Source organism: Lupinus angustifolius, chromosome LG13, assembly GCF_001865875.1.
Source record: "Lupinus angustifolius cultivar Tanjil chromosome LG13, LupAngTanjil_v1.0, whole genome shotgun sequence".
Classification (NCBI taxonomy): domain Eukaryota; kingdom Viridiplantae; phylum Streptophyta; class Magnoliopsida; order Fabales; family Fabaceae; genus Lupinus; species Lupinus angustifolius.
The window spans coordinates 4,418,483-4,443,038 of record NC_032021.1 but is presented as its reverse complement, the minus strand read 5'-3'; the positions used below and the strand labels follow the sequence as shown (position 1 = coordinate 4,443,038).

At 32.5% G+C, this 24,556-nt stretch overlaps 3 protein-coding genes and 1 long non-coding RNA gene across 6 annotated transcripts; 2 read left to right on the top strand and 2 right to left on the bottom strand.

Annotated features, from left to right (window-relative positions):
- LOC109325515 (receptor-like protein kinase THESEUS 1) lies at positions 1,712-5,301 on the top strand. The gene is made up of 2 exons (XM_019557932.1): positions 1,712-2,076; positions 2,297-5,301. Exon 2 carries the CDS (start codon positions 2,409-2,411, stop codon positions 4,941-4,943), a length of 2,535 nt encoding a protein of 844 aa, XP_019413477.1. The 5' UTR covers positions 1,712-2,076; positions 2,297-2,408; the 3' UTR covers positions 4,944-5,301.
- On the top strand, positions 6,064-7,859 carry LOC109325519. Of its 2 annotated transcripts, none has more exons than XR_002105141.1 (4): positions 6,064-6,180; positions 6,343-6,948; positions 7,037-7,095; positions 7,632-7,859. It is a non-coding gene; the product is annotated as an uncharacterized LOC109325519 (long non-coding RNA). The 2 variants fall into 2 exon arrangements; XR_002105142.1 differs by having other exon boundaries at positions 7,037-7,372.
- LOC109325517 (cytochrome c-type biogenesis ccda-like chloroplastic protein 2) lies at positions 8,766-13,455 on the bottom strand. Of its 2 annotated transcripts, none has more exons than XM_019557933.1 (13): positions 13,339-13,455; positions 13,180-13,267; positions 12,832-12,945; positions 11,924-11,979; positions 11,489-11,619; positions 11,294-11,379; positions 11,185-11,216; positions 10,505-10,666; positions 10,116-10,188; positions 9,928-10,028; positions 9,311-9,403; positions 9,158-9,204; positions 8,766-9,002 (listed from the first exon to the last, which is right to left on the bottom strand). In XM_019557933.1, the coding sequence occupies exons 2-13, from the start codon at positions 13,265-13,267 to the stop codon at positions 8,930-8,932; spliced, it is 1,056 nt and encodes a 351-aa protein (XP_019413478.1). In that variant the 5' UTR covers positions 13,339-13,455; the 3' UTR covers positions 8,766-8,929. The 2 variants fall into 2 exon arrangements, with proteins under 2 accessions (XP_019413478.1, XP_019413479.1); XM_019557934.1 differs by having other exon boundaries at positions 11,945-11,979.
- LOC109325910 (proteasome subunit alpha type-6) lies at positions 18,473-23,877 on the bottom strand. The gene is made up of 9 exons (XM_019558522.1): positions 23,681-23,877; positions 22,840-22,934; positions 22,668-22,749; positions 22,299-22,395; positions 20,955-21,013; positions 20,710-20,792; positions 20,165-20,260; positions 19,113-19,172; positions 18,473-18,790 (listed from the first exon to the last, which is right to left on the bottom strand). Exons 1-9 carry the CDS (start codon positions 23,754-23,756, stop codon positions 18,698-18,700), a joined length of 741 nt encoding a protein of 246 aa, XP_019414067.1. The 5' UTR covers positions 23,757-23,877; the 3' UTR covers positions 18,473-18,697.

Here is a 24,556-nt window from a genome sequence, read left to right as displayed (position 1 = left end):
AATGGTAATCAAAATCTAAACTTCGCAAACGAGATTAACACTCACTAGGGTCTCTATCACATTCCATTGAAAAGTTCAACAACTTGTTCTTCGTTTCTTCACTTTCACCCACGTCAGCATTGGCTTATGAGGATTGAATGTGGGGCCCAGTCATGCTAGGAATTCTAACTAACATCTTTATATATCTGAGGAGAATGAAGTTAGACACTTTTCATTTTTCTTTTTGTATTGTGTTTGAAAAGTTTTACATGCCAATAAAATTTTCTTCACCAATTAGAAAGTTCTTATGGACATTTATATGTTGTTTTTCAGTTTTCATTAATTTAGGTAATTGAAAAGTTGTTAAGTATATTATATATTTTCGATTCTAGTCTAAAATTAACATGGTATATAGTTTATCACATCAAAGTAAAAGAGGTAGGGTAGGGAATACAAAGATTATATGGTGATGTTAATTTGAAGTATAATGCAATGCAATTCTTTGTAGATAACATAGATCACATATTCATAAAGGTGTTTTATTTCCCCCAATTAGATATTGTGATATAAATAAATAAAAAAATTAAAATAAAAAGTAATATTTTTACATTACTACGATATCAAGGACCATTCACTTTGCCATTGATGATCAAGAGTGGGTTGGAGTGGTGAGAACACACCACTAACGTTCAAAAATATGTGATAGTGTGGACAAACCCTAACTTAGATGTCCTCAAATTATTCCTTTATGCTTTCCACACATGAACATGAACATAGTGGGGCCACTCAAGTCAAAAGCACAACTTCCATCAAAAATTGACTATAAGATCCACGTCTCTGATTAGCCGTATAAATCCTTAATTTTACGAGCTTGAGATATTTTTTCTCACAAGTGGGGAATATAATACATATTGATGTATTAAGAAGGTTCAATACCACATATAACATATCTTAGTATATAAGTATTATGTCAGGGGTTGAAATGTATGGAGAAAACTTGAGTAAATGGTTATAACGGTACTCGAAATATATAATAGCCACCACCTTAATCTTCTAAATAAATTGATCAGTTAAAAGAAACATCACATAGTGTAAATTTTTTACATGATGATCATCAAATAAGTTTTTTTTGTACCAAACAAAATAAGTTTATAGAAGATCACTATAGTGGCAATTTTAAACTTCAAGAACTTATTTGTTGGTATTTTTTAGGACTAACTTTTGATCCTTACAACATTGGAGTGTCCTGTTGTTGTTTTATTATAAAAACTTCGTTGGCATTTAGAGGTAAACTCACTTTTATTACCTGTACACACACAAAAAATAATTTTTTACCTTAACCAAAGAAACCCTTTTTGTAAAAAAAAAACGATGTATTTATATCATAAATCAGTAGAACAACACCTTTAGTGAAATTCATGAATCACGAACTAGGACAAATATATGTTATCCTCAAGCTTGTCCCAAACCAATTATAATAAAATAAAAATAAAAAAATTATAAATATTTAATTTTTTAACTAACATATCATATTTTAATTAATACTACGCCAATTTTGGGATAACAAATCCTCCACCCACGAAAGAAGTTGCATTAACACTTAGCCCTTACTTTAACTCACGTTAAAACCGTACATAAATACAAGTATGATTCAATTAATGCATACAGCCATTTTTCAATATAAATAAACTTTACCATAAAAAATGTTCAGTTGTATTTCCATAACCACCCCAACTACCACAGTGTTTCAATTATTTTTGGATTAAATTATTCCAATCTTTTCAAAGATTCTGGATTTCGAATAAGACGCCATAAAATATGAAGGGAACAACTGGGTTTTTTATATAGGGAGAGAGTACCAGTGTAGTAGTTGTAAGTAGTAACTACTAGACTTTGAACTTACCCTTTTTGTAACATGCGGGGCCCACTTTTTTCCTGTGCAAGTCGCTATGTTCATATTATAGCTGCATTTAAAAGAAGAAAAATCTCAACTTGATGAGTTTTCATTAATGGGGTTAATGTAATTTCAACTGGGTCTCTCTCTCTCTCTCTTTTGTTCATTTTTAGCAACAATGTTGATTGATTATTCACATTAAGGTAAGCTCTTCTTTTTACCAACATAACTGAACCCTTATTATTCTATTTCTACTTATGACTCTTGTTTTGAGCTGAACTTTTATTTTGTGTTTGTGAGGTTTTTTCTTTCTTCTGAAAGGATGTTTGTGACGTTGGAAACCTAGTTATTTGTTTTGTATTACTTGTTATAGAAAATATCTGCTTCTGTGCATTGGTTTTGATAAATCTGATATTGTTGCAGGTTTTGCAATTCTGGGGTGTCTTTAAATCCTGATTTTTCAGATTGCAGTGAAGTATAATCCTTTTGGTGTTTAGGGTACCCACCAACCCGTTTATGTAATTGTGAAGATACAATGGTGAAAATGGCATTTATAAAATGGGTTCCTTATGTTTTGGTTGTTTTTCTAGTTTTGGTGAATGGTTCATATGCCTTATACACTCCACCTGATAGTTATCTAATTGCTTGTGGTTCTTCTCGAAATATTACCTTCCAAGGTCACACTTTTGTTCCTGATTCACAGCATTCATCACTTGTATTAAAAACTGGGAATTCTTTTGTTGCTAGTTCTAATTCTAGTAGTGCCCCTTTTCCAATCTACCAATCAGCTAGGATTTTCACTGATAAAGCTTCTTATAGGTTTGAAATTCAGCAAGAGGGTAGGCACTGGGTCAGGCTATATTTTTCCCCTCTTCCAAACTCTGGTCATAATTTGACTTCTGCTTCTATGACTGTGGTTACTGATAATTTTGTCCTCTTGAATAATGTTACCTTTAGGAACTATAATGGTTCTTATATGTTCAAGGAGTATGCAGTTAATGTTACCTCTGATACTTTGACTGTTACCTTCATTCCTTCAAATGGTTCGGTGGCCTTTGTAAATGGAATCGAAGTTGTGTCAATGCCAGATGAGTTGTTTGTTGATCAGGCTTTGGCTCTTAACCCACCAGCTCCATTTAGTGGACTTTCCGAGCTTGCTTTTGAAACTGTTTATCGCTTAAATATGGGGGGTCCTTTGATTACTGCCCAAAATGACACCCTGGGAAGGACTTGGGTGAATGATCTGAACTACCTTCATGTGAACAATTCTGTCTTTAATGTCTCAGTCAGTCCTTCAACGATTAAGTATCGAGCAGGTGTTACTCCTGAGACAGCGCCAAATTTGGTCTATGCCACTGCTGAAACAATGGGGGATCCAAATGTAGGCAACCCAATTTTCAACATCACTTGGGTCTTCACTGTGGATCCAAATTTCTCCTATTTTGTTCGGGTTCACTTTTGCGATATTATAAGCAAGTCTCTTAACACTTTGGTGTTCAATTTATTCATAAATTCAGACATAGCTCTTGGAAGTCTTGACCTCTCATCCTCAACTAATGATTTAGCCATGCCTTATTACAAGGACTTCGTTTCCAATGCCTCAGCAGACTCTAAAACTTTGACTGTAAGTGTTGGTCCAGATAAAATGGCAGACATAACAAATGCCACTATGAATGGGCTAGAGATAATGAAGATCAGCAATGCATTGAAGAGCTTGGATGGTTTTTCTTCAGTTGACAATCTACTTCCTAGATCACCTTCAGAGAAGAACAAAATAGGAATAATAGTTGGTTCTGCACTTGGTGCTCTAGCTGCTATAGCATTGGTTGGTTTCTGTTGCTGCTGCTTGGTAAGGCACAAGTCAAAGTCTCCTCAACAGGGAAATTCACGGCTTCCTTTATCCCTATTTGGAAACTCTCTGACATTGACAAAAATGTCAACAACTTCACAGAAGAGTGGAACTCCAAGCTGCATTTCTTTAACTTCAACAAATCTTGGCCGTTTCTTCAGTTTCCAAGAAATCCTAGATGGAACCAACAAGTTTGATGAAAAGCTGCTTCTTGGTGTTGGTGGTTTCGGTAGGGTTTATAAAGGAACACTTGAAGATGGGACTGATGTAGCTGTTAAAAGAGGCAATCCAAGATCTGAACAAGGACTTGCTGAATTCCGAACAGAAATTGAAATGCTGTCCAAGCTTCGCCACCGTCATCTCGTGTCTCTAATTGGTTATTGTGATGAGAGATCAGAAATGATTCTTGTCTATGAATACATGGCCAACGGACCCCTAAGGAGTCATTTGTACGGAACCGACCTGCCACCTCTATCATGGAAGCAGCGGCTTGAAATTTGCATTGGAGCAGCAAGAGGCCTCCATTATCTTCATACTGGTGCAGCTCAAAGCATAATTCACCGAGATGTAAAGACAACAAATATTCTCTTAGATGAGAACTTTGTTGCTAAGGTTGCTGATTTTGGCCTATCCAAAACTGGTCCTGCCCTTGATCAGACTCACGTGAGCACTGCCGTTAAAGGTAGTTTCGGTTATCTTGATCCTGAATACTTTAGAAGACAACAGCTTACCGAGAAATCAGATGTGTATTCATTTGGAGTAGTTTTAATGGAAGTATTATGCACAAGACCGGCCTTGAACCCTGTCCTTCCAAGAGAGCAGGTTAATATAGCTGAATGGGCAATGAGCTGGCAGAAAAAAGGGATGCTTGATCAAATCATGGATCAAAATCTGGTGGGGAAGGTAAATCTTGCTTCTCTTAAGAAGTTTGGGGAGACAGCTGAGAAGTGCTTGGCTGAGTACGGTGTGGACAGGCCATCTATGGGAGATGTCTTATGGAATCTTGAATATGCTTTGCAGCTTCAAGAGACCTCATCAGCCCTCACAGAACCTGAAGATAACAGCACAAACCACATTACTGGTATTCAGTTGACTCCAGTCGATCATTTTGATAACAGTGTGAGTATGATTGAAAGGAGAAACTCTTGCACCGATGATGATCCAGAAGATGCTGCCACAAGTGCAGTGTTCTCACAATTGGTAAATCCTCGTGGAAGATGAGTTCTTGTGTATCCAGGTTTCCGGTCAAGGGACTGATTGAAAAAGTCCTGATTGATTAATGGAGGTTATTTCTTATTTAGTTACTACTTTTTTATCCATTTTTTTGCCATAAGCAATTTACTATGTAATATACCTGAGTGGTAGTGGTGGGTGCCAATTAGCTTGTTAGAAATTGTATGCTGCCCATAAGATTCTGTTGTACTTCATGTAAACCAATTAGGAGTTCATCTCCACTAGTTGTTCTTACACCTTACAATATATAGAGGTTATAAGTTCTTGTTTTCAAAACATGGATATGGAAATTGGAAAGTAGGGGGCTATTTCTGGTAAGTTCAGTTGCTTTCCTTTCACTTTTCCTGAAATTCTTGAGTTGTTCTACAATTTTTCAATACTTCGTTGTGTAATAATATCTGACCCCATCTAGTGGGACTGAGGCTTAGCCTTTGTTGTTGTGTAATAATATATAAGTTCATTAAGTTGAAAATAATGTGAAACATTCGAAAAGTTCTTTTAGGACACGAATTCTCGTTTCTTTGATGTTTTGCCTACCTAAATAATTTATTTTCATCCTATGTAAAAACATATAAGTAAAGGAAATGAACTTTATAGACATATGACATGATTTTGAATTAACTTCTTCAGTGGATCCTTTCTCCTGGCAATCAATTATTTCAATTTCATGTTTCTGATAGTCATGGATTTTGATTTAACTTTTTTCACCCACTTGATAAGTTTCTTGCTGACCATTCTTTTGTATGTCCAAAAATCTCTTGACAACTCCATGTGTTGTTCTCTTTGCAATAACAGATTCCAGTATAGTGTTTCCGATATTGCTTCTGTTTTCTAACTTACATTACATAGGGCTCTTTCAGAGTACTCATTCTTTGAGAGAAAATGCAAATTAAATGCAACTTATGACCTATGACAAAACCTAACCTAGTGCACGGAGCTCCCATTTGGTGGGGTCTGAGGAGGGTAGATATGTGCATACTTACCTTACAAGCAGAGAGACTGTATCCAGGTGACAAAACTTAACCATATTGAGAAATTAGAACCCATTGCCGTACAACCGCAAGCTGAAACTTCAAAGCAGGCTACTGGATCAGATCAAAATACTCCTCCAAAATTTGACTTTGCTACAGACCTTTTTGACATGTTGTCTGTAGATGGTCCAAGTCAAAATGGCTCAGAGGCAGCTGGTGCTAGTGCTGATGTAATAACTGGGCAGAATTTTGGTGTATCTTTTAGATGTCCCTTTTTAATTTAAATAATTAATAATAATAATAATAATAATGAAATGGAAGCACATAAATTGTTGCCAGTCTTTTGGAAGGTTTGAAGATGCTTATGGTAATTGTTGTACTTGGCTTTGGTTATAATTTTGTCATCATTGTTTCAGCTGCTGCTGAGGCATCAATAGATGAGAAGACGGATACCCCAAATGGAGTGAGAAGGTATGTGCTACTGCCAATGCTTCAATAGGTTTGTTAATGATGTGGAGTTCATTATTTGACTGGATATGCTTCCTCTTACTGAATATATAAATTCTGGGTTTTTATTTGGTCATCCCTTTTTGTCCTATACATGAGTTATTATTAACCAAGGTCAGCAGGTTTTGTAATTGCTCTAATCCTCGGAAGTTTGTTTTGTTTTGCTATGTGAATACGATTTTACCTGACCCAGTGAAATGGATATCTTCAGACCAATGTGGTGTCTCCATTTGCTATGCATCAACAGCAGCTTGTCATGCTGGCACAGCAATAGTCTCTTTTAACTGTTGCCGCAGCTAAATCTGCTGGTGGAGATCCTAAATATCCTTTTGGTGTACAACGACATGAACAGCAGCTGACCATGCTGGCACAAAAAACCAGTCTCTTCTAATGGCTGCTGCAGTAAAATCTGCTGGTGGAGATCCCAACATCCGGCAAGCGTATAATAACCTGGGTCCAAGAACCCTGGAGTAATACTCATGGGTGGTTAGGGAGAGTTGCAGAAATGCATGCAGGTAATAATTCATGCAAGCATTCAGTTAATTGATTAATCTTTTGTTCTTATATACCCTGAAATTTATTTCTCTTCCTCTTCTGGGTTAGACAATGAACATGACTGGAGCACAACCAGCAGCGAGCTCAGTTCAATATACACCATCTAGGTACACCAAAGTCTTTGTACTTAAAGGTTAAAGCCAATTTAATTTCAGAGTGGACAACTGGTAGGGATTTGACTTGGATGCTACCTGATTCTGCTGCGTAGAATTCTGAAAAATATTAGATTGGTATGGTGCCATTCTTAATGAGCCATGGTTTTGTAGCTGAGAGCTGGTGCCAGTAGCATTGGAGTACTTTCATATTAATCAACTGCAAGTTTTGCTACACTATTTGGCGTGCTACTCTGAATACGACACGCTGCAAAACATCACATCTTGAAATGTATGCCAATGGTGACATTCCTTTGTTTCAAACATTTTCCAAAAAAAATTCAGAATTATATATAGGTTAGGGAAGATGTTGGCTGAAGATTGTTACAAATATGGCATTAATCTGCAAACCATGCAACAATTCTCTTGTAGTATCCAGTTCGTTTAAGCCATTTATATTGAACATTGTTCATACATATGCTACAATGCCATATTTCGAAGCTAACATGTAAACTATACTTTATTGATTCATTTATCCTTCACTTCTGTAGTTTCTATACTATGGGACAAGTTGCTCCAGTTAATGGTACAAGGGGAATGAATAAGCTCACTGCCTCAGTCAGTTACTCCAGTATCATCAACCACTTCACAAACAGGGAAATATTATGTTTTTTTTCTGCTTAACACAATGAATGTTTGAGAAACAATGATTGGCCTTTTGTTCAACATTGCCGGTTTTTTTCATATGATGCCATGGAAGATTAGTTAAAATTACATGTATGCCTTCCACAAATGTAAGTCTTTATTGAGAAGTGGTGTATTTAATAAAATAAGAGTTTTTTTAGTTTTCCAATATAGATTTTAATTTTTGTGTTACGTAACTATTGCCTTTCTGGAAAAACATAAAAGTTCTTGGTTGTGTCGATACAATTCCAGTGAGAGATACTATATTTGGGATGGATGTGTATTACTTTTCATTAATCAGAAAATATAAAGTTAATATATATTAAATTCATGTACTACTTTCCTAATCAATGAGAAAAATAAAAAAATACATAGAGTAATACATATCTTGGAACAACAGATTTGACTCCCTTATACTCCACACTAACATAAGTTTTGTTATAAAGGTTTGTCTAATGCTTTACTTTGACAAGTATAAATTTGTTCCACATTTTCTTAACTTATTTTTTATGTTTTTTTCTTCTTAACACATACTTTCTTTAATTCGGCATCCGTTTTGGAGAAATAGATCAAAGACAAACGAGACTGAAATCCTTGAAGAACAAAATAAAAAATAGTTGTTTTTTAGCCAGATTTCAATGACATAATGTCATGTAAAGGTGGTTGAGCTTCTTTTTTCTTTTACTTTGTTGTACAAGTTCTCCTCAATCTCACTATCTCAGTGGCCTTAAAATCAGGCCTACTGATTGAATGGCAGAAATGGCAGACTGAAAATAAAATCAAGGAGACCTTAGAATTGGAACCACAAAATTGCAAGAGCATGATCAGATAACTTCGGAAAATTTAAATTTTAGTAAACTAAATATTTTCAGCAAGTTTCTAGCGTCTACAATTACAATATAGTATCCTTTAAAATCTGATTGACAAAAACCTGTTACAAGTAACAAAATTAGTCCAACCTGAAAATACATTGGCAGATCCAGCCAAAATTGACAAACCCATAACGTAGATCATCTAAACTGTGATATAAATTGTCAATGTTGTTACATTACATGTGTTTGATATGAAGTAGTAAGTAACATAATATGGTTACTTGTATGATATCTTATACACATAAAACAGTTCAGGTGAAAGATTATGGCGTGCCCGAGAACCAGAAACTTTACTACATCACCATTGTAGCTGGGAATAGCCTATCTAAGAAAGTATACAAACCACCTCCTAACAGCATTGCTCCACTGCATGGCAAGCAAATTGTAACATTCATCAGAAAGATGGAAGCTTGGAGAGGATAAGAAATCCATTAAGGAAATGGGTTATCTTGAAACTAGAAAATAATCCAAGTATGAGAGTGTTGGTACCATTATGGCATTATTGGAAGTTCAAAAATTACCTTACTGGATTGATCCATGCTGAGAACTTGCGAAATGAAAGCAAACTCTGTTAATACAAATTTTGCGTTCAGGAATATAGTTTTCCATAAGAGATCCTTGTGTAAGAGGGGCACACTAGGTAATAAAATAAAACTAAAAAATCATGTATGAACCTGTAATGCTCCAGCAAAAGATGCAGCTAAGAGCAAGGGAGAAACATAGCCAGTTGTGTATGTCAAAAGTAAGCTACCTCCAATCACCGGATCCTGTCAAGAAATAATGATTTCTTTCTTTTACACATGATTGAATATATATGTAATGTGAAAAGCATGCATGGAGTTAAATTATTAAGTAACCGTGTTTTTTCAATGAAGCTTAATTAACTGTCCATATTTAATGTATTAATGGAGGCATTCACTATGAAGATATCCTCAGTTTAAAAACTCTTGTAAATCTTAGACATTATGACAATTCACATATTCGACAGCATACATACAGTCAAATTATTAAGTAAACATGTGTTTTTTAATCAAGCCTAATGAACAGTCCATATTCAATGTATCCATGGAGGCGTTCACTGCGAAGATGTCCAATTTAAAAAATCTTTTAAAACTTAAACATTATCACAATTCACATGTTCAACATCTCTTATGCGTTTTTCAAACTGATTAACTGAAACCAATGGGAAAGTAACACTGGTTCTGCCCTAGAGTATTATGCCAACCCTGCATAACAACATTAGCAAAGAATAATGAAAAGTTATTAGTTGCTAATAAGAACTAAGAAGTACCTTGGAAGCAGCAACATATCCCAGAAGGGTGGCCAGAACAGGTGTACTGCAAGGTGAGGCAGCTAAAGCAAATGTAAGCCCAGCCAGATACGCTTGCACACCTAAGAATAGTGTTCCTTCATGTAAAACACTCTGGCATTCAAATGATACTAAAAAGTGCTAAAGTCAGTGTAAAAGTATCAACTTACTTGATGGGAGATTGGCAGCTGCTGCACGTGGATCAAAACTGTCAAAGAATGAGGGGAGTCGTAATTCAATGATCTGCAAAAACAATTTCAAGGTGAACCATAAACAAAAAGTAAGGCAAAACGTCTAGTAAAGGAAACTTGTTTAGCTCATTAGCTTATAAAACTTGTTCAAGTGTCTCACTCTAAAATGTTTAGAACTTCAAAGGACTTCTTCTAACTATCTATAATCTGCACATTAAACTACAAGATTGTGTTTGGAGACTTGGACAAACCTAATCCACTGGAATTATTTACAAGATTCAAATAAAAATGATTTAGCGATGATTTTCCTAACTTGAAAGATTGTCAACTTTAAAATACATAGAAATGGTCGCGGGCTGTTTCAGTACCTCAAGAAGGTTCAGACCCATAATTACAGCCAAACCAGAAGCACCCAAAGGTAATCCTTGACCAATCTGTCCATAAGCCTTCCCAGCAAATGAGGCTGCTACACCCAACAGTGCTAATGTAGTTGCAAGACCTAATGAAAATGCAATGGAATCTCCAACAACCTAGCAGGGAGAAAGAATAATTAGTGAGAAATATGTCTTTGTTCGAGTGTGTGCCCACGAATATCTGTACACAAGCATGAGAGACTCTGAAACAGAGTTTATCCAGAAAAGGGGATGGAATAAGAAAAATGGAGGAAACAGTGTTCTTTTTAGAAAATTTATATAAATGCTATGTGTGATAGTAGCTCCCACATATATGCACTTGTCACTAAACCTAAATAGTATATATAAAAATAGAAACCCTCAAAAGACGAAACATCCAAGCATTTGGCACTCAGGGTCTGCTCTAAAGTACAAGGCATTTTAGTTGTAAAATGCTGCAACGGGACAGATATTTTCGCACTAGCAACAATCTAAAAGCATAGCAATCTACATTCTTCTTATCAATATTGCTTAAAGACATTTCTCTTACTACGTTGGTATTCAAAAACAGTGGTCTGGGAACTTCAATCCTTAAATAGGGGCCATAAAAAAGATAAGAAAGTGTCATAGATATTACACACTTAGCAAGTTATTACCTCTCCTTTGCTTTTGCTAGAGCCAAATGCCCCTGCAATATTCCAAACCACAAATTTAGGCATCTAAAAAGGTATTAATACTGAAAATGAAAAACAGTAGCAAGCTCACCAATGTAACCGAGGGTCAGTGGTAAGACACTAAGCGTACAGGGAGAAAGGCTTGTTACAAGCCCTGCCCCATATATTACTGCCAAACTGTAAATATGAATAAGTAGAAAATAACAGACCATAAACATAAGCATCCACTTTTTCAGGGGGGGGGGGGGGGGAATCAGAAGAATGCGTAAAGGAATTTATAATCCACCTAGTGAAACTGAGAGACGAAAGTTGGTCCTGAACAGCTTCATTAGCCTGTTGTCCAGCTGAATATAACAAGCCTCCAAACCAGTCACTGATATCTCCGTCAGCTAAAGCATAAACAGAAGCTGCCATTTCCTGACTCGAAGGAAAATAATTCCAGTTCCTGAGATATATACCATACCAACTTGGATGCATAGCATATATATATATATCATAATTTGCAACATAAGGACTGATTCTGCCATTTCAACTATGAACGGAACATTCACAGAATAACCTAATTCAACGACCATCCATTGCTAACTAAATAAGGCTGGAAACTTTAGTTCAATATCTCATACACAAATAAAAGGAATCAGAAAGAGTCACTCATGTACGGTCCTTAATTTCTTATTTATTTGTACAATATACAACAAAAGGGACAATTGAAACCCCTCACCGATATATTTATCTTACTTACAGCTTTTGCAGTGGCTGGAGCAACCAAATGTGCCACTGAAAAGTATGGAAACAAAAAACGTTTACTAATTCAATCATCCAACCCCACTAATCTATGTGAGAGCAGTAGCACAACTCAAAATGATTGATAAGGGTAAAATGGATCAGAATAGACAAAAATGTCAATCCGAAAACCGAAGAAGCTTGCATGACAAGATATCTACAACGTAAATGCCATCTAAACAGCAGCAATGTATGTTTACCGATTTTAGTTCAAGTCTAAGCATTTGAATTGGCCTTGAGAAGAATTATTGATAAGTTACCCACAATCTAAGTTGCAAATAAGAATAATTTCAAATCCTCCTAGTGGTAAATAAAGCAAGGATTGAATTTCTTTTTATAATCCTAAAATATCAAATGCATTTACTTTTTATTTGATGCTTTCTTTATCGAGTGGTAGGAGGATTTAACCAAACTCTGCAAATATATAGCATCCGAAGCAGATGCTAACAAGTTTTCTCAACCTCAACCGAATTAAAAGAAGGAAAAAAATTAAAAAGTATATGCACAGTCCTGTGGAACACAGTGTTAACCTTTGTTTATAAAACAATAACAACAACCAATGCTTTGTTTTGCAATTGGCACAACTAACCGATTACGTTAGCTAAAAGCTTATAAGCTAGGAGTTGAAGGTTCATAAACTAGCCTATTAAATTTGAAATTTTTCCTAAGATTAGCTGATAGCCTATCTTACAGGTGTAAAATAACAAAAGTCCCTAGCTTATAAGCTATAAATACGAGCTTATTCACTATTAGCTTATTTTTTTGTCAAATAAGTTCGTTGAGTAACTTATATAAGCTACTTGATGGTGTTAAACAAACAAAAAGTTGAAAGCTGCAAGGTAGTACCTGCCATGGCACCAATGGATGTCTTAATGATATTATTGCTATTAATAATCTTCAACTTTGACAGAAAACAATTTTCAGATTCCAAAGGCTTCTCCATGGGAACAATATTTCTACCTACAACCCAAAATTATAATAATATTAATAACAATTAACAGCAGCAATGAATATTAGGAGTATATGCCTGCAATATTTGATGAAATAATTGAAATTACAAACTATATAGTATTCCAAAGATAGAAGCATAGATTAAAATTAATTAGCAAAAATGAAGAAATTAAAATAGAAAGAAGCAAAATTATAGTTATAATAAGGATGGAGGCACAAAACGAAGGAAGTTGGAAGAGTAACCATGAGGGTGAAGGTTGCAGTTTGAAACTGTGCGAGGTTGAAGGCCAACACTGAAATTTGCACAGTTGCTGATCATACTCAAATTCATCTGAAATTACAATTACATAAAAGTGAATTTGAAAGTCTTGAGAACAAAAGCTCAAAATGGAACTCACTCACCGTTTCAACTTTTACTTAATCGGTGACCAAACAGAGTGTTAGTTTGAGAGAAGAGGAAGAACCGAATGAAAAATTCCAATCCGATATTACGAGTTGAGTTGTGGTGATTATTATCTATGTATTGTTTCAGACTTTCAGTACTATATAAATGAAATTAAACTTTTTAAATATTATTATTATTTGAATATTAATACTTGATTAATTTAGTTGGTTAATTCATGGGAGGGGGGAGATACATTTGTATCTATTACCTATATAACAAAATAAACTCTCACCACCTCATCAATTGGCACATGGCATCTCCTCCTCACGCCACCTCATTAATTGCCACATGTCATCTCCTCCTTCATTTTCCTCTCTCCAAAATAGTTCTATGGTAATCATATGTACCTCCCCACATTATATTTGTCATTTCTTGATAATTATTGCATTTAATACAGTTTATTGCATTTTATGTCATCTCTTCTAAAGGCTTTTTTATTGCATTTTTTAAGTTGTAATACATTTGAATTGTTATTGAGGTCTATGACTCTCTCTTTCTCTTCCAACATTATTTTTCTCTCAACAATCTTTTTTCCCCCTCCAACTTCATTTCATTTCATTTCATTATGTCTCTTCATTGTCATCATTTTTTCTTTCTCTTTAGAAGATCCTCTTTAGAATGCACTTATTTATTTATTTGTTAGATCTGATCTTTAGTACATTTTTCATTGATTTTTTGGTTTATTTTGAAGATCTGTTCTTATTTTATCATTGATTTTTGTATAATTTTTCATTGATTTCCTTATTTTATAGACGTGTTCTCACTAATTTCATTATTTTGTAGATATATAGTTCCAACAATTTTCTCCTTTAGCATGTGATAAACAAATGTATCTTTCTAAAGGAAGATCAAACCTTCAAAACATATGGTAGCTACTCAATCTCTATTATATTTCACATTCACTTACAATATTATATTTATTTGTCTATTTATTTTTGTTAATAATATATTTATCTCTTCATCTAATCTCATTGTTATCATTTTCTCTCTTTATTTATAGTTTGGTTCTTCCTTGAAACATCTCTGCAATTTTTTTCTATTCGCATCTTTTATCTTACTTATATACTTATTTATTCATAGAATTATTATTTTAATTTCTTATTTTGCATGTTTCAGAAACACATAGTGTTAATCACCCTCTTCGAAATTTTACTTAAACTTCATTACCTTCTTTAATTGTTTGCTTAGAAATTTGTATTGTTTGGGTCAACAATACAATATAATGTATTTGTTCTTTATTTCTCGATTTTTAGCATTCCTATATATGAAGAAGAATAATGTATTCATTTTTATTTGATTTATATATATATTTAATTTATTTATGATTTCCAAATTTTAAGCAATCCTCATTATTGACATAAATTTGTAGAATTATAACTAATAAATTTTGATTGTGATAATCAATTGACTTGATATATATTTTGTTTAAATTATTTATGATTTCTAAATTTTAGGCAATGCTACTTATGTAGATAAATTTGTAGAATTAAAACTAATAAATTTGTGCAATAATAATTAATTTCATTTATATTTTATTTTGTTTTAACATCATAAAGAATATAACATATGATTTAAAACTCATGAAGAAATATAGTAGTTTGATTTTTTTTGTACAAGTTACAGAAATAGAATATAAATTTGTGAATCGGTTACAAAATAGAAAGAATCAATTACCAACATAAATCAAAACATATCATAAAGAACAATTATTATAAATTATAATGGAATATAACGTAAATCATTCGTTATAAACATGCATTAATTATGATTTAGTTTCTACTTTAAAATTATGTATTAAAGTTGTTATGAAATTTTGAAAAATATTTTAAATACATTAAATGAAATTTGTTGTATTTACACATTTAAATAGATCTTAAAACGTTATCAATTAATATCATTTAATCATTTTTAAAACATAAATAGTAGAAAACCAATCTTATTACTAATAGAAAGAATAAACTATGATATTATAATTAATATGGAAATATGTTGAAACTTTTCTTCATAAAAAAATGATGGACAATGAATTTATTTCATAAAAATAACAATTTCTAGTACTAATTAGAAGAAATGTAGATAATTCTCTTACTTTCCTGGAATTAAGGAATTTAGGGTATTAATAATGAAATAAGGGATTTGGAGCAATAATAACTATGTTTGAGGGTCGATGATATGATAGTTAAGTTGAAAGAGTTTAAGAAATGAGGTAGATGAAGTTGTGGGTTCAAGCCTCACCCATAACAAACTTAAAACAATAAAAAATGAGTTACAATGTGGTTTGATTTTTAGGAAAGGAGTGAAAGAGATTTAAGATTTGACTATCACCTACAACAAAAACTAACATACTAATTATTATTAATTGAAAGAATGTGTTATCATATTACAATTAATGAGGAAATCTTTGTTATTATGTTTGGCATAAAAATGATAGACATTGAATTTATTTCTTAAAAATAACAATTTTTAATATTAATTATTTAAATAGATTTTAAAACATTTTCATCTAATTATTTTTTAAAAATTTAATATCAGAAATTCAATCTTATTATTAATAGAGTGAACTATAATATTATAATTAATAAAGATATATTTTGATATTTAATTTATTTCATAAAAATAATTATTTTTAATATTAATTAGAAGAAAAGTTGGTAATTCCTAAATGAAGTTGGTAAATCCTAAATGTTTCATTTTCTATAATTAAGGAATTAAGGGTACTAATTATGGAGCGGGGATCTTACTCTAAGAGTGAGTTTTTTACATTTACTCCTTATCCTAACCATCAATTATAGGGATAACTAATAGTTTAGATCTACTCACTAATTCAAACAATTGGATTTCCCTATAATTGATGGCTAGAATGTGGAGTAAATTTTAAAAACTTACTCTTGCAATAAGTGGACCTCTCCTCTTAATTATGATGATTTAGTTTCCATTTTAAAATTATGTATTAAAGTTGTTAGGAAAATTTGAAAACATATTTTAATTATAGTAACTTGAATATGTAGTAGTTACACATTTAAATAGATATTAAAATGTTTCCAATTAATATCATTTAATCATTTTATGTGTCATCTGTCACTCTCTACAGATCATTGAAATATTATTGTATAAAAATTGTATGGATGAAGACATATAATCAAGACAATGATACAATTTTAAAATATTATAATAAAATATTGTAATTGTACATAATTGCTAACACACAAATATAATAACATTAGTATGTATTAGTTAAATTATAATTTTTTTTAAAATTCTCATAACTACGTCATAACATACCTAATGACATTTACATTTGTTAATTTTGATAATCCAATAGATGTCATAGTTCAAAGTACTTATCCAGTTTTACAAGATCGCTAAAAAAATAAAGAGTTTTTATAACCAAAGATAATACTTGCATCAACTATTGAAATTATTGAACAAATAAATAATTCTTTTTTACTTTAATTCCAAATAAAAAAATTTACAATTCAATTCAATCAATTATTAAGTTGAAGGAAATATTTCTAAAGTTCACAATATTATGTGATAAAAATGAATACAATAATTTTGATTATATTGATATGTGTAATATTAATGAAGACCAAAATTCAACTTATTAACTCATCAACTTTTAAATGCATTTATAATTTTTGGTCTTCCTGATCATATAATCAAGTTTTTCCACAATATTATATTGTGTATATTTAATATTTGTGAGGTTGAACAATGAGGGACATTGAATTTTGAAAGATATATCAATTTCAAAATAACAAAATTTGAAATGGTTCCTTATCTTAAAGAAATAATATAGATATAATATATATATTCTTAATCATGTGGTAAAAAATATCGCCCCGTACATTCGCATGGGTAACTTGCTAGTTACCAACAAAAAAAGTTGTTAAGCTACTATATATAAAGTGTGATTAAGTGGATTTAAGTTGCACAAATGCATTCCATATGTTTGTTATTTCCTTCTCCTATACATAAGGATTTTAGTAGTTAAGTTTGATTTAGTAATTAAGTTCTTCTGACTAGCATGATATTAAGTATTAATTTATTTTTTAATTTAGAGAACTATAATATTTTTTATTAGATGTATTTCATATTATAATTTTTATATTTATTATAATATTAAACTTAAAATACGATATATTAATTATAGTTATCTAGGATTATATGATTTTATTTTAGAAATAAAAAATATTAAGGACAAATAAATAATTATTTAAAGTTTTAGCATATAGAAGATTCGTAAAGTAGGTATAAGAAAAATAAATAAGCAAGACATTAAGAGAATGAAACAAAATTGAGAATCTAAAACTAAATAGTTATTTTGAAGAATAGAGAATGAGTGGAATCTCGTCTTAATTTTTTCCTTACAAATAATGATTTCGTGCCAAAATGCTCCTTATTTAAATGGCAATTTCTAAAAAAAATTAACTTGGACCTATAGAATTAGAACACCTAAATAGGATGTACTAATTCAACCTGCAGTTTTCTTAATTAAAATTTTGAGTGAGAATTTGAATAACTTCAATCCCCGAAGTCAATTCTTTATAAAGAAAAAAAAGTGACATGATTTTATCAGAAACTTTAGTAAAATAAAATCAATTGATAAAACAGATAAACACAATATACAAAGTTTAATCTTGATATATTACCTGTGTACAAAAATAATATTATTTTTTAACCGATAGAGCAAGGTCATACCATCTCATAAGTTCTTTATTAAGCACCAAAAGAAAATGACGAAACTGTGAACAAGGAGTATATTATTACATTAACAAAATTCAACACTTTCCTCACTTTAAAGAAAAATGTCGAAAATTACTAATGCAGGAATATATTACTATGTTGGCATAATTCAACACTATCCTCAGGCCAAGTTCTAAATCCTATTTATACCTATTTAGCGTGACTTAATCGTGGAGCCTACATAACAATTCCATCTGAGACAAGAGATAGGACTCCCCTCGTGTTCAAGACAACCACAGTTTTGGTCACCCCATATTAGACACACAAGAAATTTGCAATGATTTCTCTACGTTGTATAATATCCATATCTATTAAGATGATGACAAGGAAATATGATTCGATGTCCTAGAATAAAATAAGGCTCCATAATTAGAAAAATATGGCATCCAAGATTGCCCAAATCATATAAGTAATGCAATCCAAGCGCATTCATTAGTCTGCATTTCCATCGGACTTTGGTAACTAAAGAAAATCAAGTCAATAATAGACTCGGAAAATTAACACATGATAATTTCACCTAGCATCAACTTTTTTTGGTACATAAAGTTTGAACATATCCTTGTCTAGAACTCAGTCACGCTCACTTATTGCAGTCAAATGCTCATCAATCTCATCGGTGGTTAAATTTCTAAACTCTGGTCTCTCCTTCTGCACCACTCCAACCTACAAAAATGCAAAATGCAATCATTTGTCATATCAGTGTAGAAAACTATCAGTTGGATCACAATTGTCATCAAAAATTTAATCATCTCTACCGTAGAAATCTAGAAGAAAAATGTTGACGCAAACACTAGGCAGCATGACATAAATGCATGGCTATCACTTAATGAGGAAAACAAATGACTTGAAGACAAACAATACTGAAATCATTCAAGAATAAAACTAAAAAAAATAATTTACCACATTCCAATTAACATGGTGTCATATAAAGGTACTTCCTTACTTGTGATTTTTATAACAAAATTAAATATAAAAAAAGTTCTACCTCAATCTCAGTAGCCTTAAAATCCTCTTGAAGAACTGATTGCAAGGCAGAAATGGCAGTCTGAAAAAAGGAAAGAAGAAAAGATCTTCAAATTAGAACAACAAAGGCGTTATCAGATGACTGGTTGTCAAAATTGGTAAACAATAAACATTTTTGTAAGTTTCTACTTTCTAGTATCTTCAATTACAATATAGCATCCTTCAAAATATCATTAACAAAAGCCTGTCAATGTTTGTGAGGTAACACAGTCAAACAAATGATATATAATGTTCATGAAACCAAATGATAATGTGCTAATGCCAACTATCGAAGTTATAACAGCGGTTTTTCTATAATATCTGACATAGATATAGGTTTGATGCCTCCTTAATTAGCACTTAGAGATGCGCAAGATATCAACCTTTACTCCAGTAGCAAAAGATCTAAAACTGACATCATTTTACCATAAACTGAACTCATTTTTTTTAGACTTTTTGCCTTTCTGTAAAACAAGGCCAAGCTTCGCATTCACATGCATTCAATACTTTGACCATTAATTTTCTTTCAGGCAAACAATTGTACAACATAATACTGCAGCAAATATTCATGAAGAAAAATTTAAAAGTTGCCAAAAACGGAAAGAAAACAGGATCAACAAATTCATTGTCTATCCTCAAAAGGGAGAAAAATCCAAAATCCTGACATTTATCCTTGAAGGAAAATGTAATTACTAAGTATACAACACTTAATATCTCCCGTAATAGCAACCATACGGTGAAAACTGTGTAGATGTGAGGTGAGTGTAAGTGTGTGTCTAGCTTTGATAATACTTGAAAAGGAACAAGTTCTCAGTGGGAACATGCTAGTCTCCACTTCCCATACCATACTAATAAAACCAAGCAAATAGACTGGCAATCTCTTCAGCTTAACAAGTGAAACTTCACAAGTATACCTGTACAGAATACTAACTTTGTATAACACCTACATGGCTACATCTTCAATGCAGAATTTGGCTTGCAAAACGGGTGAGAGGTAAAGAAAAAATACATCTGAAAGGAAAACAAAATCGCTACCTGCACAGTCTCCTCGTAGGTAAATGAAGGATCATTCTTCATCTTCTTTTCCAAGAAATTAATTGCCTCCTGGTCCTTCGATCCAGCACTTGTGGCCTGGGTACATCAATAATAGATTCTTAGACACATTATTTTCTGTCTACAAGTGAATAAACTTACAAACAGATTACAAAAGCACAGAAGTGATGAAGAAACAAAGAAACACCATTCCTTACTTCTAAACAGTCAAAAATTGAAAATCATTGTGCATCACTTATTCATAACACATAATCGGTTAAAAAAATGATTAGCAGAGCAAACAGCACAAAACAATTAGAAAGTCTTCAAAATATTACAAAATCTCTATGCATTGAGAAAGTGACTTTGTGTGGGTGACTTTGTGATAAAAAACATGATGACTGAGAAAGTGTAAGAAAAAAGCAAGTGATTAAATATAACTATCATTAGCTCAATCTAAGTAACTATCAGTTGAGATCATCTTATGACATTAAATAACACAAACAATCTTAACATCGATCAAAGTGAAAAGGTAATCTTCTATGTACCTTGTGACCAAAGTAGTGACCAGCTGGGTCACATTTGTAAAGTTGAGGCCCACTTTCTTCATCAATACCCAAAACCATAGCAACTTCACAGAACAATAGATTCAAAGTCACAGAAAGAGGAAATAACATCAATAATACCAATAAGTATTTGGATTCGAAATAATTTTGATCATACAAAACTAATGATGTGATATTCCACATAAGGTGAAAACTGATATGTAGTAAAAAGGGCTAAGAAAACATGCCTACTCCAAGTGGTCTCATATAAGCATGTTGAGTATATACTTGGGACTTGTCTGCAATCCTGTGGGTGTAAAAGATTAAAAAGTAAGCTGCCGAAGATGGTACTGGCGAATTGTAAAAACCTAAAGTATTAATGTCACCTTTGGGCTTTGTAAAAAGTTAAAATTACATAGAGATTCAGGTGATAAGTTATTATAATCAGGTTATTGGGGTCTAATAGCAATGAGGTAAAAGGAATCATGTGTTGCGGAAGTGGCCTAGGACCACATTTCTAGTGCTCGGTTCTAGGCAGTAAGTCCCAAGTCAAGGGAGTGAATGTAAAAGTGAATAACCGCAAAGAAAACACATTACCCTGGGATAAGATGGTGAATCCACATTTAATAATGAAAGCAAAAATATAAACAACTAACAATGCTCTATTGTCATAAAATATAGCATCACAACAGAAGCTGTTAAATTCTTTTCAACATTGTTAGTGACATAAACAGCAGCAGCCCAAAAATCTCCAGCTCTATAAGTGAATATGAAAAAATGGCATGGTATGCTTTAGTTACAAAAAAGGTATATAAAAATGTATAATCATAACCAATGTCATTTCCAGTGACCAGGCTAGAATATGAACTTCATTCACTATTGAGCATAATAATATATAATATATTACAAAAAATTCTTCAAGCTGATCAATAATGCAGATTTACAGAGAGAAAGAGGGAGATTTAAAAGGAAAGCAAAAGCCAGTTAACCTCTAATAATTTTACAAACACATTTACAATAAGGGCTTTGTGTGCAGCTTGGAAAAGTAAGTCAGCAACGATGACCTACTTATCACACCCAATATATTCAATCCCTTACAGAATCCTAAAATTAAATTGCCACACTTACTTTGAAATGTTTTCTATTCTTTGTCGGGATCCCTATCAAAACCACATGACAAGTGTAAGAAAAACTTTAGAGCTTAAATAAATTGCTAATGTCCTTTGCATAAAGGTTCCTAAATAGTGATTTGTTAACATCGTTTATTTTAGAGGGAAATGTAATAATAGTTTCTTCATAGTTTTATTACATCAGATGTTAATGCTAATGTGGTGGCAGCAGCAAAAAATGACCGCCAGTTGCACCCCAATTACTGGAGCATGTTTAATATATTGGCTACTGAGACAATGTATTGAAGAGAATAGGAAAAGACATTGATGCATTGCTCTAGTAAATTAGAGGAAAAGGTGCAAAAAAACATTTTCCAAGAGGAAAAAATGACCGGTTTTAATTGTAGACAAGAAATGAAACATAGTAAGCAGCTAGTAATAGTTATAGTAGCTGAATGTCTTTCCTAAAACTAAACCACTTACCATCTAGCCAATATGTCCACAGGCATCTCATATCCCCATTTATGGCGAAACTCAGCGGCTTCATTTCTTGCTTGCTGAACCAATGTCTTAGCATCAGCTGGAAAGAGGTATTCCAATGGGATAAAGCATGAGTGAAATTAGGATGTATAGACATGTTTTATTTCAGAGTATTTTTTATTTATGGAAATCTAAACACTTCTTATATATCAAAATTCAATTTACAGAAAACTAATTTTATCTGAAACATACTACAAGAATTTACTTTCACTAATATTTTAAGTTTTTAACTGAAACAATGAAAAGTATGTAACTGAACTTCACAAATATCAAAAACAAAGAAATGCAGAGGAGATATGATGAAAGATTAACCTGTCATGCCAGTTGCTAATAACCCAAGGTACTTTGTAATGGGAAATAAATGTGAAACACTTGTCTGATCCAATAGCTTATCCTGCATTGAACTTCCCAATTTAAGCAACAACCAACACAAATATTCATACAAGCAAAAAGAAAGTTCTACAAGCCAACTTCATATACTCACCGGAACCTTCTTCTGAGTAACGACACAAACTGAATCCTTTCCTCGAACACCAATTGAGGTGATCCCAGAAGCCTTAACAGCCTTGAAAGCATACTCTGCCTCATGCATTTAAAATCCACAAATTAGAATAGTACAGCCCAATAAACTGGTCAACTCATTACCAAACAACCACGAAATTTTTTTCATAATGCGACGATGATCAAGGATCATTACGTGATTCTTTTGGGAGTATAAAAAGGTCAATTTTAAGTGACACAACCATTTTAGATTCAGGTTAACTGCTCCAATTTCAACCCTCCTGGTGTTTTAACAGGCATGATCCAAACACAGAAGAAAATGGAAAACCTCAAAATATCAGGAGAACTGTCTGTCACCCACTCAAATTGAATGAAATTCCCTATTACTTACACAGTTACACCAACCAAACTATCCCACTGGTCCACTACCATCAGCTCCTAATTTAAGTAACCCATCGAAATTAGAAGAGAACTAGATCTACTGACAAATTGTGCTATCAAATTCATATAAGAACTTCATCTAAAAAAGTACATCTAAGAACAAAAATTAGCAAGAGTTTCTTCTCCAAATCAAAGTTTTAAACAAATGCAGTTAGTCCAGAGTATCTGAAAGATCTAAACCAAATTTGACCGATTAACATGTAAACATGGCAAGATCAACCCTAAAACTAGAAATCTAAGTTATTTATGTTACTTTAAACTACTAAATTGGATACCAAAATAAAAAACATAGAATGTACGGACAGAGTTACAGAAAAAAAAAATGGACCAAAAATGTGTAACGGAAAATCAAAAGTGAAGAAGAGGTGAGAGGAGTTACGTACCAACTTGAAAGAGACGGCCCTCGGGAGAGAAAATAGTGATGTGGCGATCGTACCCGCCTCCACTTCCTCGACTCATGATTTAGGGTTTTTGCGTGTCGGACGGCGGAGAATCGTTCTATTGCGGTGGTCGACGGTGGCGATGAGAATATAGAGTGTGATGGTTTTCGAACGCAGCTTCCAACTCAAGAAAAGAAGAAATAAGGAACAAGTTAAAAAATGGAAAACGGACCATACTACCCATTGGGCCAATGGATTATACAAGCTAAGCTACCCAAGTCCCAAAGGGAAAAAATGCCTAACAACTTAGAGCACCATTGTGTACATGTTGTTATGTAATTTTTTCTCATTAAGAAATTGTTTTATCTTACAACTTATTCTTATACTTGTTCTAACCCCAAAAAATGGTAATACAATATATAAGGACTTAAATTACAATCAAAACCAACAAGGTGTCTCATTATATCTCTATGATGATCAAAAGTTTCATTCTTGTGAGCAACAGACTTCCTAGGAGTGATAAATTTTTGGAAGGGACACTCATGCACCTAGAAAAGATTAATTTCTTACCCAAGTGATGAATAGATACTCTTGGTATTATAAAAAAATACAATCAAACTAACTCTTACCATAAGAACATAATTATACAAAAACAAAAATATATAAATCATTTATTTACAAATTAATGACCTAAACTTAATTAATTAAAATACTTGCAAAAGGTTTTAAAGCCAACCCAGATTGGAGATGCAAAGATATCCATTATGCATTACATTTCTATGTTTGAAATGAGTAAATTATACATACATTCTTGATTATTTGCTATCCTACGCAAATTTATAAATTTAAGTGTTTTTTTTATAAAGTGCATATATATAT

Bases quoted from the DNA above. Each gene is read 5' to 3' on its own strand.
- LOC109325517 (XM_019557933.1), bottom strand. From the start codon at position 13,267: ATGAATTTGAGTATGATCAGCAACTGTGCAAATTTCAGTGTTGGCCTT. The intron at 11,980-12,831 runs GTACTACCTTGC...CATACTTTTCAG, and splicing joins ATCCATTGGTGCCATGGCAG to TGGCACATTTGGTTGCTCCA. The intron at 11,620-11,923 runs GTGAGGGGTTTC...CCTTCGAGTCAG, and splicing joins TAAGTAAGATAAATATATCG to GAAATGGCAGCTTCTGTTTA.
- LOC109325910 (XM_019558522.1), bottom strand. From the start codon at position 23,756: ATGAGTCGAGGAAGTGGAGGCGGGTACGATCGCCACATCACTATTTTC. The intron at 20,793-20,954 runs GCATGTTTTCTT...TGTTCTGTGAAG, and splicing joins TATGAGACCACTTGGAGTAG to TTGCTATGGTTTTGGGTATT. The intron at 20,261-20,709 runs GTACATAGAAGA...TGATGTACCCAG, and splicing joins GTCACTACTTTGGTCACAAG to GCCACAAGTGCTGGATCGAA.
- LOC109325515 (XM_019557932.1), top strand. From the start codon at position 2,409: ATGGTGAAAATGGCATTTATAAAATGGGTTCCTTATGTTTTGGTTGTT.